Genomic DNA, 14,605 nt, shown 5'->3' with positions numbered 1-14,605 from the left:
GCTTACGTGCACAAGCGCAAAAAACACACTTGTACATACCCTATAAAGTTAGGCAAAGGATCGAATTTGGTTTCGATAAGTAATATAGTAATTAATTGTGAACTATTGTTCAGCTATTCTAAGTAAACCGTAAGACATATTTTCCATTGAATTGTTATCTGAACAAGTATTAATATTAGCAAGCAAGATAAACAAGTCTTTTCAGTTATTTTTCAACCATAAGCTAAGTCATAATGAAAATGAAATCTCTTTCTGCAGAGAGAGAGAGAGAGAGAGAGAGAGAGAGAGAGAGAGAGAGAGAGAGAGAGAGAGAGAGAACTTGAGGGGAGGAGGACTTCTGTTCTTTGAAGTGAAAGATGAAAGAGAGACAGAGAATAGAACTGAGGTAATCTGTCCTTTGGAATAAGGGATAAAGGATGCTGGTAATATGAAGGCTATATTAATGCTTCGCTGACTTCTGTCATTACTGAAGGAGAGGACAGTATAATCAACAGTTATTTCAGAGACACTGCTCATGGAGTTTCCATTTCATACATAATACATATGCATGTTCTTGTATGGTTAATATGTTAGTGTGGCTGCACAGATATGCTGGCAGTACATCCTCAGTGACGTTTAGCTCTGCCAGGACTAGACATCTCTGAAAGGTCCCCTCTGACAAAAGGGGACTTCTTCAGGGGACGTTGTGGCGATGGGGTCCCCTATTAAGGTTCTCTTCGTAAATATGTATTTGGCACAAGCGGATGGAAGGACCTCTAAAAACTCCTCTACTGGTCTGTCCTGGAATGTGTACACGCCAAGCATATTGATGATATACTATTAAACTCTGCGGGTTAGTGCCGTCAGTGCACCTCATTCCTTTTATTGTACCTGCGTTTAGATTCTTTCTTCGGGTTTTCTTTCCTTCTCTCTTTACAATCGTTTTGTTGTGGAACTGCGAGGTTCCCTCCTGCTACACTTTTAAAACCTTTAACACTTAATTTCCCTTTCGGCGGTGAATGACTTCTTAGGTTCCAGCGCTTGGCCTTTGGCCTAAATCATTTATTCCATTCCATTTCGCTATATTTACTAAGGATTTCTACGGTAGTGCAGTAAATGGTACAATCTGCCAATTTTTGGTGTACGTTTACATTGTACCAGTAGACAGAAGAGATCCTAGTGAAAGACTGTAACTCTTGGTAAAAGGAAATGACCGAATGAATACTGATGAGTCATATGTTCTGAGATCAATGGGGATCCTGCTTTTCATTGCAGTGGGACGCAACGAAATGAAAATAATAGCATTGACATTATTGCTCTTCGTGGTGTAAAACTCGCCAGATGGATAGTGGCATCGGCTTCTAAGTCCAACAGCCTATATTAACTTTGCAAAGGTTAGAATATATATATATATATATATATATATATATATATATATATATATATATATATATATATATATATATATATATATATATATATATATACATATATATATATATATATATATATCTATATATATATATATACATATATACTAGAGGTAATTCGGATATCTGACAATGGGTTTTGTGGATGCGGATATCAGTCTTTTTAAATTTGCGGATGTGGATGCAGATATTTGATGAAGATATCCTCGCGGATGCGGGTGTGGTTGTGGATACTTTATAAATCTAAAGAACTTAGATATATTTAGTTGTTAAAGATGATTTTCAGCGACATAATTCAAAATTATGTGTTACCGCATAATATTTGATATCCTAATTGAAAGTAGAAACATAAGTGATAGCCATGTATGTGTGAGTACACTTTCATATGAACGTACAAACAGTAACAGCGATACACGAACGTTTTAGTTGTCTTGGCAGAAGGTTATTTCAAGCTCGTTGCATTATATGGGTAACAAAACTCAAAGCCATTCTTCCCATTAGAGAGAGAGAGAGAGAGAGAGAAGAGAGAGAGAGAGAGAGAGAGAGATGAAATTACTAAAACATGCTTTAAAACAAATATGCTATAAAAGTAATATGCTATAACAGAGCTACTTATAAAATATATAATGTATGAAATGTGTAATTGTGTATTATGTATTCTGTATAATAAGACGAAAAAGTCAAATTAAAAATAATTACTTTTAGCTACAATGTATGAGTATGAGCTATTGAACACTTAGCAGTCTGTGATATCCTCATATCCTCATCCTCAAACTTCGGATAAGGATGCTGCTTACAATGCTAATGTGGATGCGGATGTTAAGAAATTGTCAATGCGGATTTATAAAAAAAAAACTTGGATAATCTGCGGATGCGTTATCCGATGCGTCTCTAATATACATGTATAGCTAGATAGGTAGATGGATATTTTTTTCCTTTTTTATGGGATATTGCGACACCAATCCATTTATCTGTATATGGTTACAGGCATCTTCCGGGGTTAAGAAAATAAGGCGTGGGGCTAGCAACCTCACCCGTGCAGACTTGCTAAGAAACAGAGTTTGTACTGATTTGGCGCCATCTCCTCCAATGGGTAGAGAGGCATTCTAGTAAAATTTTACTATATAATGTAATGTCTATATATCTGTTTCGTACATATGCGCACTTTAATGCAATGCATTTCGAAGATCGTTAAAACTGAGACGAAAGTTTTCGTAAAAAAAAAAACTAATGATCCAAAAGTTTACAAAAATATTGACAACTTTTTAATACCATAATGCCATGGCTAATTGAGAAGCTATTATTTATAAGTTAGGAAAATTGTGTAAACTTTTGAGAACTTTTGTGTGCTAAACGTTCATAAATGTTCATTGTAAATTTTATACGTTTTCATTCTTTCATTTAACATTTTTTTTTTGCTTCAAGTTTATATTCCTGAAATATTTTTAAATAATTCAATCAGGAATTTTTTCGTTGTGCTTTAGACTAGATTTGAAGAATTCCACACATGTTTGTATATATTTTTTGTTCTGATAGAATATTTGCTGAAGAACAACGTAAATATTTCATTGAATAAACAAATTAATGATATTGTTGGAGAGATGAACTCTTCCCAGCAAAGGGTCCTTTCTTTAACGAACAGTCCGTTATAAAATGAAAACTTTGAAATAGCGAAAAAAGCAACAGTGAAAGTGTGAGTTCTAAAGCTAAGTCAAGTAATTGTTCCACACTTTGCGAAAGGGCAGGTTTTAAATTCTATGAAGTAATTCAGAAAGCTTCGAACACTTAACGCTTCATAAAGACTGTCTGGCCAGCAAAATATTTGCTATGTGCAAAGGTTTAGTATACAGCCATTATTCTGCTATGTGCATAACTATTCTCTTTTTGTAGACAGGTAACTAGATGCAAAGCTTGGTTATGTGTATAGGAAGACCAAACCTCGTATTCCTGATTTTGCAGAGGGATAAAAATAACCTACCAATATCTCTGTGTGGTCAGGAAGCTGTAGTCCATGAGATAACAAGGCGGCTATGTACTGGTAGTCGAGGCAGGCCAGAGGATCGGGAAGTTCTTCTGCCCTTCGAGAACACACTGCAAAAACAAAGCAGGAAGTTAGTCTACAAAGCAGTACCCTTATAAAGGCTATAACATGTTCAACACTAAAGATCACTTTCAGGAACTGAGTTTGTTCAGCTGGTTCCCAGGAAGTGAGGTTTCAGAAATATGAAAACTCGGTCTCGTGCTTTTGAAAGCCTAGCCTCCCAGTGTAAGAAATCTAAATTTCAGAGACGTTTAAAATCCGACCTTGACATTCACACAAATACAAGCAGAGGACGGGAATGAGGGGTCGTTTCACTCCCCTCTTGACCTTTCCGACGCTATGGGAAGCCTTAGTTGGCTCTCATTCCTTGGACAGACTTTCAAAGGTCAAAGTGGAATTATGGCTTAAGGTAACTAGGGCTCTGTAAAAGGTATATCCAGTTCCGTATTCATTTAATCGTTAAAATCGTCTGTTCAATGTTCTTGGGACTCCATCCAAGCTATTATCAAGACTAGTGTTCAATATTACTTCATTAATTTATTGCCATTCGTTTATAAATTTCGTGATATAAAGTGTTTTCAAGATTTTTGTTTAAAGTGAAATCCATTGAACGCTTTCTAATACGTTACTCAGATTTCATTTGTTTATTTATTGTTATTATTTTTAACTGTACTTTTTATTTTGATTTCTTCTTGATTGGTGCATTTTATTTACGGTTCAGTTATATCACACCATGCTCTTTGTTTCGCATACTCAGATATTCTTATGTTTACATACTTAAATTTCATATATGTATTAATTTAGTAGGAAATATATTACGTTATTTGTTTTTTTGTGTTTTAGTGAATTTATCTGATTATTCCGTTATGCACTTGGATCCTTGATAAATCACATATCAGTTTCCTGGCGCTTTTCTGATTATTCGCGTATTCCCCTCCAGCAATAATCATCTGTTTACTTCGTTGAACGTCTTGAAATCCAATTAAAAAGCTATTTCCTGTTGTCTCTACACGTGTTAGCTGTTAATTGGATTAGAATTATAGTAATTTTCTGATTTTTGCCTTCTTTTCGTCCTCTAACTAAATGGCCCCCATCTAACGACGTCATATTTGTCTGTTAATTAACGCCGCGTTACTCTCTTTCCTTAATGAATTGATTAAAAGATATTTTAAAAGATCTCATAGTTTTTCTTCGGTGGTATTCTTACTGAATACTATTCTTTCCATGTGATCTTTGCTCGGTGTTAAATTTAACAACAGTTACGTTAATGCACACTGAAAATTTTCTCGTTAAAGTTGCAGTAGGGCTTTTTATAAAAGGCCGTGTTAAATTTCTGGCGGCTATATATACTTACTTGTATTTGCTGCTAATCTAAACTGCTCCACGCGCACAAATCCGTACGCCATATCAGGTTCTGGAAGGAAAGATAAGAATTAGTGGAAAATGCAAGAAGTTACCTGAGACAATGAGTGATGATAAGCCTTTCTCACCCAGATTTTCCCTCAAGTAATTTTGCATCAATTAAGAATACTCCTAAAAGTACTTAATATCGTTTACTCTTTACTCATTATTATTATTATTATTATTATTATTATTATTATTATTATTATTATTATTATTATTATTATTATTATTATTATTATTATTATTATTGGAAGGGTATCTAGCAAACATTAGTTGAGAGAGAGAGGAAACAAACTTTTTGTAGAAAAAAAATAAAATAAAAACAACTATTGACTATAAACTCAATACCAGTTCAGGACTCACAATCTCCCTCTAATGATCCTTGACCTTTTCACACCTATCAAACGGAGTTTCCACGCATCATTGGGTCTAATGAAGGCGAAAGGGGCTATTCTGAATGATATGTAGTCATATTTGAAAGGGGAATATTCTGTGCATTTGACGAGAACGATCAAGAGCGAAATAGAATGAATAGAGAGAATGTCAAGCGAGGTAATATTCATGGTTTAAAGTACATTTATTTACCTATCAACATCTTCCAAGCGCCGTTCATTGGTTTCTTAAGTCACTGAAATATTTTTAGAATTCGTTTTAAGGCAGTGAAATATTTTCAGAAATAAATTCATAAGGCACTGAAATATTTTACGAATTAAATTCTTGAGACACTGAAATATTTTAGGAATAAAATTATTTTTAAAGCATTGAAATATTTTCATAATTAAATTCTTCTTAGGGCATTAACATTTATTTAGAATTCAATTCTTAAGGCACTGAAATATTTTCAGAATTCAATTCTTCTTAAGGCATTGAATTATTTTCAGAATTAAGATTTTAAGATAGATTTTATATTAATTTTGTCTGTCATCTCACCGTCTTTAAAGAACAGGCTGGGACAAATACATTCCAAATATGGCATTATATAGACAAGCACACATCTCCACACTTGACGAGCGCGCGCACGCACGCATGCACACGGACCTGAAGGACTGCGGTCATCGGGGATCTAGGAATTGATTGAGGCTAGAGCCAGCTGGCATTCGCCAAACCCCTCCGCCACTTCTACAATTCCCAATTCCTCTTTTGGGAGTGGGATTTGGATCAGGGCTACTTTGGTCTGATCCTGCGCTGCCCTTTCGGAAAAGGGGGTCAGCAGAGTGCTTTTGCTTACGTGGTTGGGACCACGACTGTTATTGGAATGTGTACTAGAAATATCGAAACCTTGTTTCTTTCTTTGAACACTAATGCTTATAATATAACAGTAAGATCTGAAACTAGCTTGGCAGAAAAGTAATGAGCTCCTGATAGCAGTAGTATTTCGGTACTTAAAATCAAAATGGTAGTGTTGCTATGTACATATATAATACGGTCAAATTGCCCTTAATGATATTGAGAATAATACTTTAAAAATATACCTCATTAAGAAACGTCGATTAGCGTGGCTTTGTATTCGTATACTGGCAATATTTACACTGGTATAGAAAGAACAATCAGATTGTGACAAATAAAGGAAACCAAAAGATCTTTCTAATGTTTTGAATAATAGTATAATAAAATGCAAGTTTTTATAGGAATACAGAATTCGGGAGCTTTGAAGGGCTCCTTATGTTGGTGCTGAGAAGAGAAGGGAAATGAGTCCTTGAAAGCTAAATAATTATATGTCGCTATGTTGTTGTATTGATATATATAAAAAAAAAACTGGAGAAGGGTCTCATTTAGTTTCCCGAATATTATCATTAATATATACATCAAAACTAAAAGAGTGAAGCTTGAGAAATTATGTATTACGGATAGGTCTCTGAACAGCCAAGATAAAACTTGAAATGCGGTAAGACTCTCCACCTCTCTCTCCCCTACCCCTCCCTCCCTTTTTTTTTCTCCTATTCCGCCTTCCTACTTTCTTTTTGGTTTATTAATTAAGGCGTTTGTCCCATTGTTGATATTGTCCCCCACCATTCTTTTTAACTATAATATGGTCACTGTTGTCACTAACCTGTCGGTATAAAAAAGAATTTGAAATTGGCTTCTTCATTGTTGTTTAGAATAAATTTATGATCTTATACGTTGTTTGTTTCTTAAATTTTCATATAGTGACATGATTAATATCATGATAACGGGGAAAGTCAGATATTTCATGAGTCAAAAACTCTGTCATAATACTTTTAATTTATTGGAAACTACAATAATTCTGCTTTTTTTCCTTAGTCTTTTTTATGCACCTTTTCAATTTCTTCATTAGGGTGATTATTTCTTTTTAGGAAAATTAGTATTTCATGATATTAAATTCTTTTTCACTGGGTAGCCTATTCTGTCATTATGGAAATAGCTGGAAATAAAGTTAATTGAACCGTTATACAACCTAAAGCTCATTAGCATGTAATAATACAAAGATAACTGATAATAAACAGTTACTTTGCATATTAGTGCGTTAACCTACTGTGAATTGATTGAAATATGGAATATTTAACATTCCAACTTATTTACTAAGTTGCCATTCGGCCTTACCTATCAAGTTGGCATTAGCTGCAACGAAGTAAAAGGCTGTCGTGGCTAGGAGCGTCGTGTGATTCAGTGAAGGAAGTTTGATGTGTTCTTTTACCACTTTCGAGACCTCTCTCCAACAGTCCTCCCCTTCAGTACCTGCGCCCAAGCCCGTGACGAGATAGGTCACGTCCTGCATTTTAAACCTCCCAATCGAACCGACGGGTAAACAAGCTGTTTGCAGTATCAAATCCGGTGTCTGAATGGAAGGGTCACCCTTTAGAAGTTCGTTTTCTATGGCTTGAGAAGTTGGCACCGGAGCTTTGTTTTCTATGGAATCTTTAGGGGTCTCTTCGTCAATTATGGCGTCCTTTTGCGATGTAGCTAACGCAGGCTCTTTTCTTCCCTGTGATTGCGTGGAATGTGTGGAATGTTCTTTGTCCTCCAATTCACTTCGTATTGCTTCAGAAGACGAATTCTCATGGCGAAGTCCGTCAGTCATAGTGGAATTTTGAATACGGGTTCCATCTGTTTCCGAGTCAGGGTGCTGTTTGCTTCCAGGGACGCGAAAGAGGAAGTCTTCCCACGAAGTACGAATCAGCTTCTCTGTCGATTTGATTTCACTTTTCACTTGGCTATCCTCAGCAGGGTTAATGACACGTTCATTGGGCACGGTAAACAGTAAGTCCGTAACGGACGATAACGTCTTTTTGGACGACGGAGCACCATTCGGGGCTTCAGAATTGTTACTACTTATATCACTTAAATTACCAACGGAAGAATGATTTACTGCTAAATCCGACCTAACCAAATCGAGGTCCTCTGAGATAATGCTGCTTGTACTGTTCGACGGCACTGTTATACTACTAGGATCAACAATAGGAACACTTTGACTTGGTAATGCACTATTACTAACGTCTAAAGGAACTTTTTGGCTAAGGTTTAAAGTTCTGTTTACTGATACATCATCGGCGTGAACTTCGTTTAATGAACCTCTGTCTCCCTCTGTAGTATCCAGTCCATGGTCTGGTATTTTATGCCTATCTTCTACGCTATTACTCTCTCTACGTGTCATTGTTATGGTATCATTATCACTTATTCCCCTGACATGACTTTCCGTCGTTCCTTCCATCCCTCCTCCTATGGGTTTCCTTCGGCGACTTACTCCTTTCCTACCGGGCCTCCTCCTCCTAGGGATAGTTCCCGGAGGTCCCCTGGAAGGCGGGGGTCCCAGGGCAGGATTCTTGTGGGGTATATCAACGTCAATTCTGGTGGCTGTTCCGTCATCGTTCGCATCCTTCACATAGACCTCCCTCGAGCCAATGGCTTTCAGGATGGAGTCCACCACTTTCTTCACTTTAGATAACGTTTCCTCCATCCACTCACTCGTGATTTTCATAGGCGGCCTTGACGGCGACTGAGAAGGCACCGGTGACCTGGTGGGTACTGCTGAGGGAAGAGGAGGGGGAGGAGGAGGAGGAGGAGAGGGTACTGGCACGCCAGCCTCAGTCACGTGCCCCTCTGGTTCTGAGAGGTCAACATCGTCGTAGCCGGCGGTGAGTTCTGGGTATACCTCCTCAAGGGGAATATCAGATCGATGGCGAGGGGTCGTGGCTACAGGAGGGGAAGGAGTAGTAATGGAATCCTTGGAAGTAGGAGATATCATTAAGATATCGCCACTCTGAAGGACCTTCACTCGAGCTGGGTAGATTCCCATGGCCACGCTGTGGGTATAAGATTGGCATTAGTTGCTTGAAAATAGTCGGAAACATTTGAATCGTTTTTGAAAATTATATTGAAGAGCACTATTCCAAACTACTTGCATCATGATTGACCAAGTTTCAGAGGCTAAAAGTATTAACATAATTAGATATTGCTCTTGGATAACCTTTAAAAATATCGCTTATTAAAAGAAATAGTGTGGACTATTCCTTTTAAAAAGGAATGAAAAATCCTATTTCTTCACTCAAAATATCACATTTTCATATCTAATTAAAGAAAATAACCGCAAAGCTAATTATATTTAAATTTATCGCATGTACACATTGAAGAATTGCTGTGGAATAAATATACAAGTAATGTTGCCATATTTCCTATTGCTAGTCAGTGTCTTCAAGGAAGTCTCCATAACTAAAATGATCGTGTTAGGAAGATATGATAAGCAGCATTTGGCCATCTGATGCTTTTAGTCAGCTTAAAAAAAAATGCCTGTGACTGATGAATCCCGAGGGATGATAAGAATTCGAAAACTAGGGCGTAGTTATAGAGTTCCTTATATTTCCCTTGCAATCTTTCTTCCTTCACTTTTAACTGATGTATTCATTTAATGAAAATAGGAGTTATCTCTTCAAAACTAAAATCCACATTTTCCCCACGGACATCTCTCACCGCTGGACTTTGTGAAATGAATTTCTCTTTAATATTATTGTAATTGTCCATTCCCTCCTCATATTTCGTATAAAGTGGTAAAATCAAAGATGATTTCGTCTGCAGAATTCTGTTCAAGCCTGTTAAAACTAGCCCTGTGGTGAAGTTCGTATCCAACGTTATTTACATTGTTGAGTGCTAAAATGTCGCATTTAATTTTCATCCCCTCGGATGTGTTAAAAAATCGCTCCAGTTTAATCATCTTACGAAATTGCTCCTTAGGAGCAACGCCAGAGAATTATACAAAAATCAAACCTTCTACTTCATTTCTTGTTTCACCTCACTTTGGTATACTCTAATAATCTTCCACAGACTTGAGAAGAGAGAGAGAGAGAGAGAGAGAGAGAGAGAGAGAGAGAGAGAGAGAGAGAGAGAGAGGTTGGTAGGGACCGGGTTGGGGACAGAACTACCCTTCTCGTTGATATGTATGAATAAGTTGATTAGACATTGGGGAGAGAAGGCTTTAGCTTTGCTCTCAAGCAGCAGTAAATAAATGCATTAATAAAAAATTCCTCTTAGCTTAAATAAACGCTGTTACTACATTCAGAAGGTCTTAGAGCACAGGAAATACTATAGTTGATAAACAAAACAGACAAAAAATCCTCACTTTAAAAGTGCCAGGCAGGGCATTATCAAAACCTGTGGTCATGAAATTCAACAACTTTCCCTTGCCACTCGTGCCCCGTAGTGGGGCAGTGCCGTCAGTGCACTTCATGAGGTACACTGCATGCGTTACTTAAGGTTCTCTGTAGCATTCCTTCGGCCTATAGCTGCAACTGCTTGAATTCATTTTCCTTCACCTCCGTTCATATTCTCTTTCCATCTTACTTTCCACCCTCTCCTAATAATTGTGATGTTTTCCTCCTGATGCCCCCTGCAAGCCTTTTAATGGTCGATTTCCCTTTTCAGCGCTGATTGACCTCATAGGTCCCAGCGCTGGGCCTTTGGCCTAAATTCCATACGTGCACCACTTGAGACAATATGAATCAGGAAGAGGTAGGAACCTCTGCCAGTAAATTGTATCAACCTCATCCTGTAAAATCAGCCGAAACTACTCACAAGTCTCAACGCACCAAAAGCGCGCAGGTATAACTGAACGTTAGTGACGGCCTTTAAGGGCAAATGAATGGAACAGCACCAATTTTTGCCTTTTTTTTCGAATTTCAACCTTGAATTATAGGAAATTGGAGAAGTTTTGCCTTCACGTCATACACGCTACGTGGCATTTTCCTTCTTAAAGGGATCGAACAAGAAGGTGTTGGACTTTCGGTTGTTAGCTAGTCTTTTAGGATAATTTAGTCAGTATTATGCTTATATATATGTATATATATAGTGTGTGTGTGCTCTTTTGGCATAGTTTTTCACGTGACTCTCTTTGAATACCGACACAACGCTTCCTGCACTTCATATCTTCAAGGGTGAAGTTTTAAATGGAAAGGCGAAAATTGCTGCTATGCTTTTCCATTGTTGCTGAAAGCTGCTTAAGACTATGATTACAACTACATTAAATACGGAATGGAGTTACATTCCATACAACTTCGCAAACGTGTGGGGGTGGAGGGGGGAGGGGGGGAGGTTGGGAGGAGAACACAAGCTGAGAATACCTGAGGATATTTCAGGACTACATCAGGGCTCTCACCGAAAGGAGGGGAAGGAGCCAGTCATGTCTTTATCGAAAGTATCCTGGATTTGTCTCCAGTAATGTTTCCATTGTTAATTTTTGTGAATTTTTGAAGTTGGCTCATTTTCTTTTTTCGGATTTTTGCTGGCGGTCTTTACTTTGTGAAGTTTGTGTTAATTTTTATTTTTCAGATTTCCGTTTAGAATGATTTATCTTTATACTTTAGTCAACTAATATTTTATGTGTAGTTCCACTGAGTATTTAGCATAGCCTTGATGATAGCCACAAGTTAATTGAAACAGATGCCGGCTCAATTTCTGTCTTCTCGAAATTTAAATCTTGAAGATATGAATTACAGAAAATGGAAGAACTTTTGCTGCATGCGCATTAGCTTCCGACGCTTGTTTAATCTCACCATAGCATAGGGCTTTCCTATCTTGAAGGGATCGAGGGAGGTGTTAGTCTTCAGGAGGACTTTATGGATAATTTTGTCAGTATTATGCTTACACACACACACACACACACACACACACACACACACACATATATATATATATATGTATATATATATATATATATATATATATATATATTACAAAAATATAAATTATACACACATATTTATGTTTTATACCTACACACACACACACACACACACACACATATATATATTATAATATATTATATATATATATATATATATATATATATGTGTGTGTGTTGTGTGTGTGTGTGTGTGTGTGTGTGTGGTGTGTGTGTGTGTGTGTGTGTGTGTGTGTAGGTATAAAACATATTATTTGTGTATAATTATATTTTGTAATAATTTATATTTTTATTAATATATAGATTACATATATATAATTAATACATACAATACTACATACATACATACATACATACATACATACATACATACATACATACATATGTGTGTGTTTGTGTGTACAATCTTAGCCACATATGCATTTCTTTAAAAAAAACTATAAGGAAGTGCAGGCATTGCAAGTAAGCCTTACAGTGGTGTTTAGTTTTTGCAATATAGCTTACCAACTTAACCTCATGCGCTGTATACGTTGACGGTTAGTCTTGCTAGTAAAAATCTCGATAATTATCTTTATATGATAATTTATAAATGCTTTCTGTAGAGTGATGTCTTTCAACTTTCCTATATGTGCTCTCCAGTTTTGAGACTTCAAAATTATACCACCAGGGTATGGCTCTAGTGATATTTTATTTATTTATTTTTTTTTTATTTACTGGGTCATATTTACATTCTAGAGGATGTAAATCCCGGGTGAACAGTTGCTCACCTTAATGTCAATATTAAGTCGGTAGTCTACTAATTGTTTGCCTACCTTTTCTTGCATTAAGGCGTACACATACGCATGTGTGTGTGCGTGTAACCTGTACGAAAACTAATATATGTATATATAATTTATATTAGGATTTGCTATACATAAACAAATGCTAACGATTAGTGGAAAGGAATAAAATTTAGGCCAAAGGATAATGGCTGGGATATTTGAGGCCATTCAGAGCTGAAAGGCGAATCATGAGTAGAAAGGTTTGAAGGGTGTAACAGGAAGAAAACCACACAGTTGCTCTATGAAACAATTGTAAGGAGAAGGTGGAAAGTTTGACGGGAGAGAGAGATTGTGAACAGAGGTAAAGTCAAAGAAATGAAAGGGGTTGCAGCCAGGTGCCGAAGGGACGCTGCAAAGAACCTTAAGTAATGCCCATAGCGCACCGCGTGAGGTGCACTGGTGGCACTACCCCCCTTGCAGGCTCACATTCACATGTACTAGTGCCTTCCGTATAGGCTTAAGCACAACCTACCTGGAGGCAAAGAGCCAATACTTCTGGGACGGCGAACACCGATACGTGATGTTTGGAGCATCAAAGAGATTACGGAGTTCTCGCTTGGTTCGGAAACCGGCGTCTACTACTTCTGCGAAGTTTTCCTTGTAGTTGCGCTGCTGCCTTGGAGGCTCGGTTGTGTTGACAGGTTCGTCGGAATATCTTTCGCCGCCAGATGGTGGGATGTCGTTAATTTTAGCGTTGACTTTTCGACCGTGAGGGATATTCTGATATCTGCCCCCATTCACGATAACGTTGTTTGTTTCTCTCTGTTTTTTTCTTTGGTTTACCGTACTCAAAATGAATAGTTTTATTTCGTTCATTGCTCCCCTTCTGTTACGCATATATTTCGTGAGTTTTTGAACTGATCTCTCGTAGTAACTCCTGCTCATTATTTCGTTATAAAGGAGACTTTTACATTGCCTAACACTCGAGAATTTACACATTTGGTCGTATTTCTCATTTATCCATTGTCCCAAGAGGTTATCTCCTTTGTAACTTATGAACCTGTTTATGAAATCGTTTTTCGTGGGAATAATGTATTCGTTATTGAATATCATTCTACCTTTTCTGTGTCGATTTCCTTCAAAAATATGATGTGCTTTATGCGCTAGAGAGTAATGTTCATGTGATTCCCCTTCGTAGCGTTTATCCGCTCTCCTCCCAAGAAGAGCTAATTTTCCCTCCAAGATATTCCTCTTCCGCCGCAAAAACGCTTCCGTCCCCCTGTCTTTCTTCCTATGCGAGTGACGGTGTCGGTGACGGTGCCGTTGACGTGACGTCCGGACTCCTTGGGGACTTTGGACATCTGCAAAAATTCCCCCTGGACTGTTGTTGTCATCCTTGGCTCTACCCAGAGTGTTTTCAGTCGTCGCTGCGGCGGCTTCCCCTATTTGTAAAGGACTTTGAGGCTGACGTCTCCTGTCTTTCCGGGTGATGGATCTAGATTGGTTTTTGCCTCTCGTAGCGTGAGTGGGTGTCTGTCTCTCCTCCTCCGCCGCCGCGTAAATGGGTCCTCGGGTGTCATTGTCCGCCCGGGCTACAGTCTCTTCTCCCTTCGTTAAAAATGTGCCGTTGTTTCTGGTGCCGAGAATATCGTTATCAAGTGAAAGTGAGCGATGATTATTGATCTTTGTCGTTGCATAAGGGCTGTTCGGCGGTGATTCGTCGTCGTCGTCTGTGTTTGTGAAATGCGTTTGTTCTTTGTCTCCTAAAATGGGAGCTGTTTCCGTCATTTTTGGTTGCTGCGTATTCGTTGAAAGTGGATGGATTGTACTACTTGCATTGAGTGCGGAACGTGTATCGTCT

General features: G+C 37.7%; 2 protein-coding genes across 2 annotated transcripts in view; one reads left to right on the top strand and one right to left on the bottom strand.

Moving 5' to 3' along the window:
* The window catches only part of LOC135196326 (two pore potassium channel protein sup-9-like), a 734,822-nt gene that overhangs the window by 281,923 nt on the left and 438,294 nt on the right, over nt 1-14,605 (top strand). The gene's annotated exons all lie outside the window — the stretch shown is intronic.
* LOC135196325 (uncharacterized) overlaps nt 1-14,605 on the bottom strand; it is a 341,481-nt gene that overhangs the window by 3,791 nt on the left and 323,085 nt on the right. Inside the window, 4 exon segments of the mRNA XM_064223071.1 lie at nt 3,388-3,500; nt 4,805-4,864; nt 7,417-9,116; nt 13,277-14,605. The exon segment at nt 13,277-14,605 is cut by the window's right edge and continues 1,241 nt beyond it. Coding sequence (XP_064079141.1) covers nt 3,388-3,500; nt 4,805-4,864; nt 7,417-9,116; nt 13,277-14,605 — 3,202 coding nt within the window.

This window comes from Macrobrachium nipponense, chromosome 17, assembly GCF_015104395.2.
Source record: "Macrobrachium nipponense isolate FS-2020 chromosome 17, ASM1510439v2, whole genome shotgun sequence".
In the NCBI taxonomy this organism is placed as follows: Eukaryota; Metazoa; Arthropoda; class Malacostraca; order Decapoda; family Palaemonidae; genus Macrobrachium; species Macrobrachium nipponense.
Note: the sequence above shows the minus strand (reverse complement) of the source record. Positions and strands in the feature narration are given on the sequence as shown.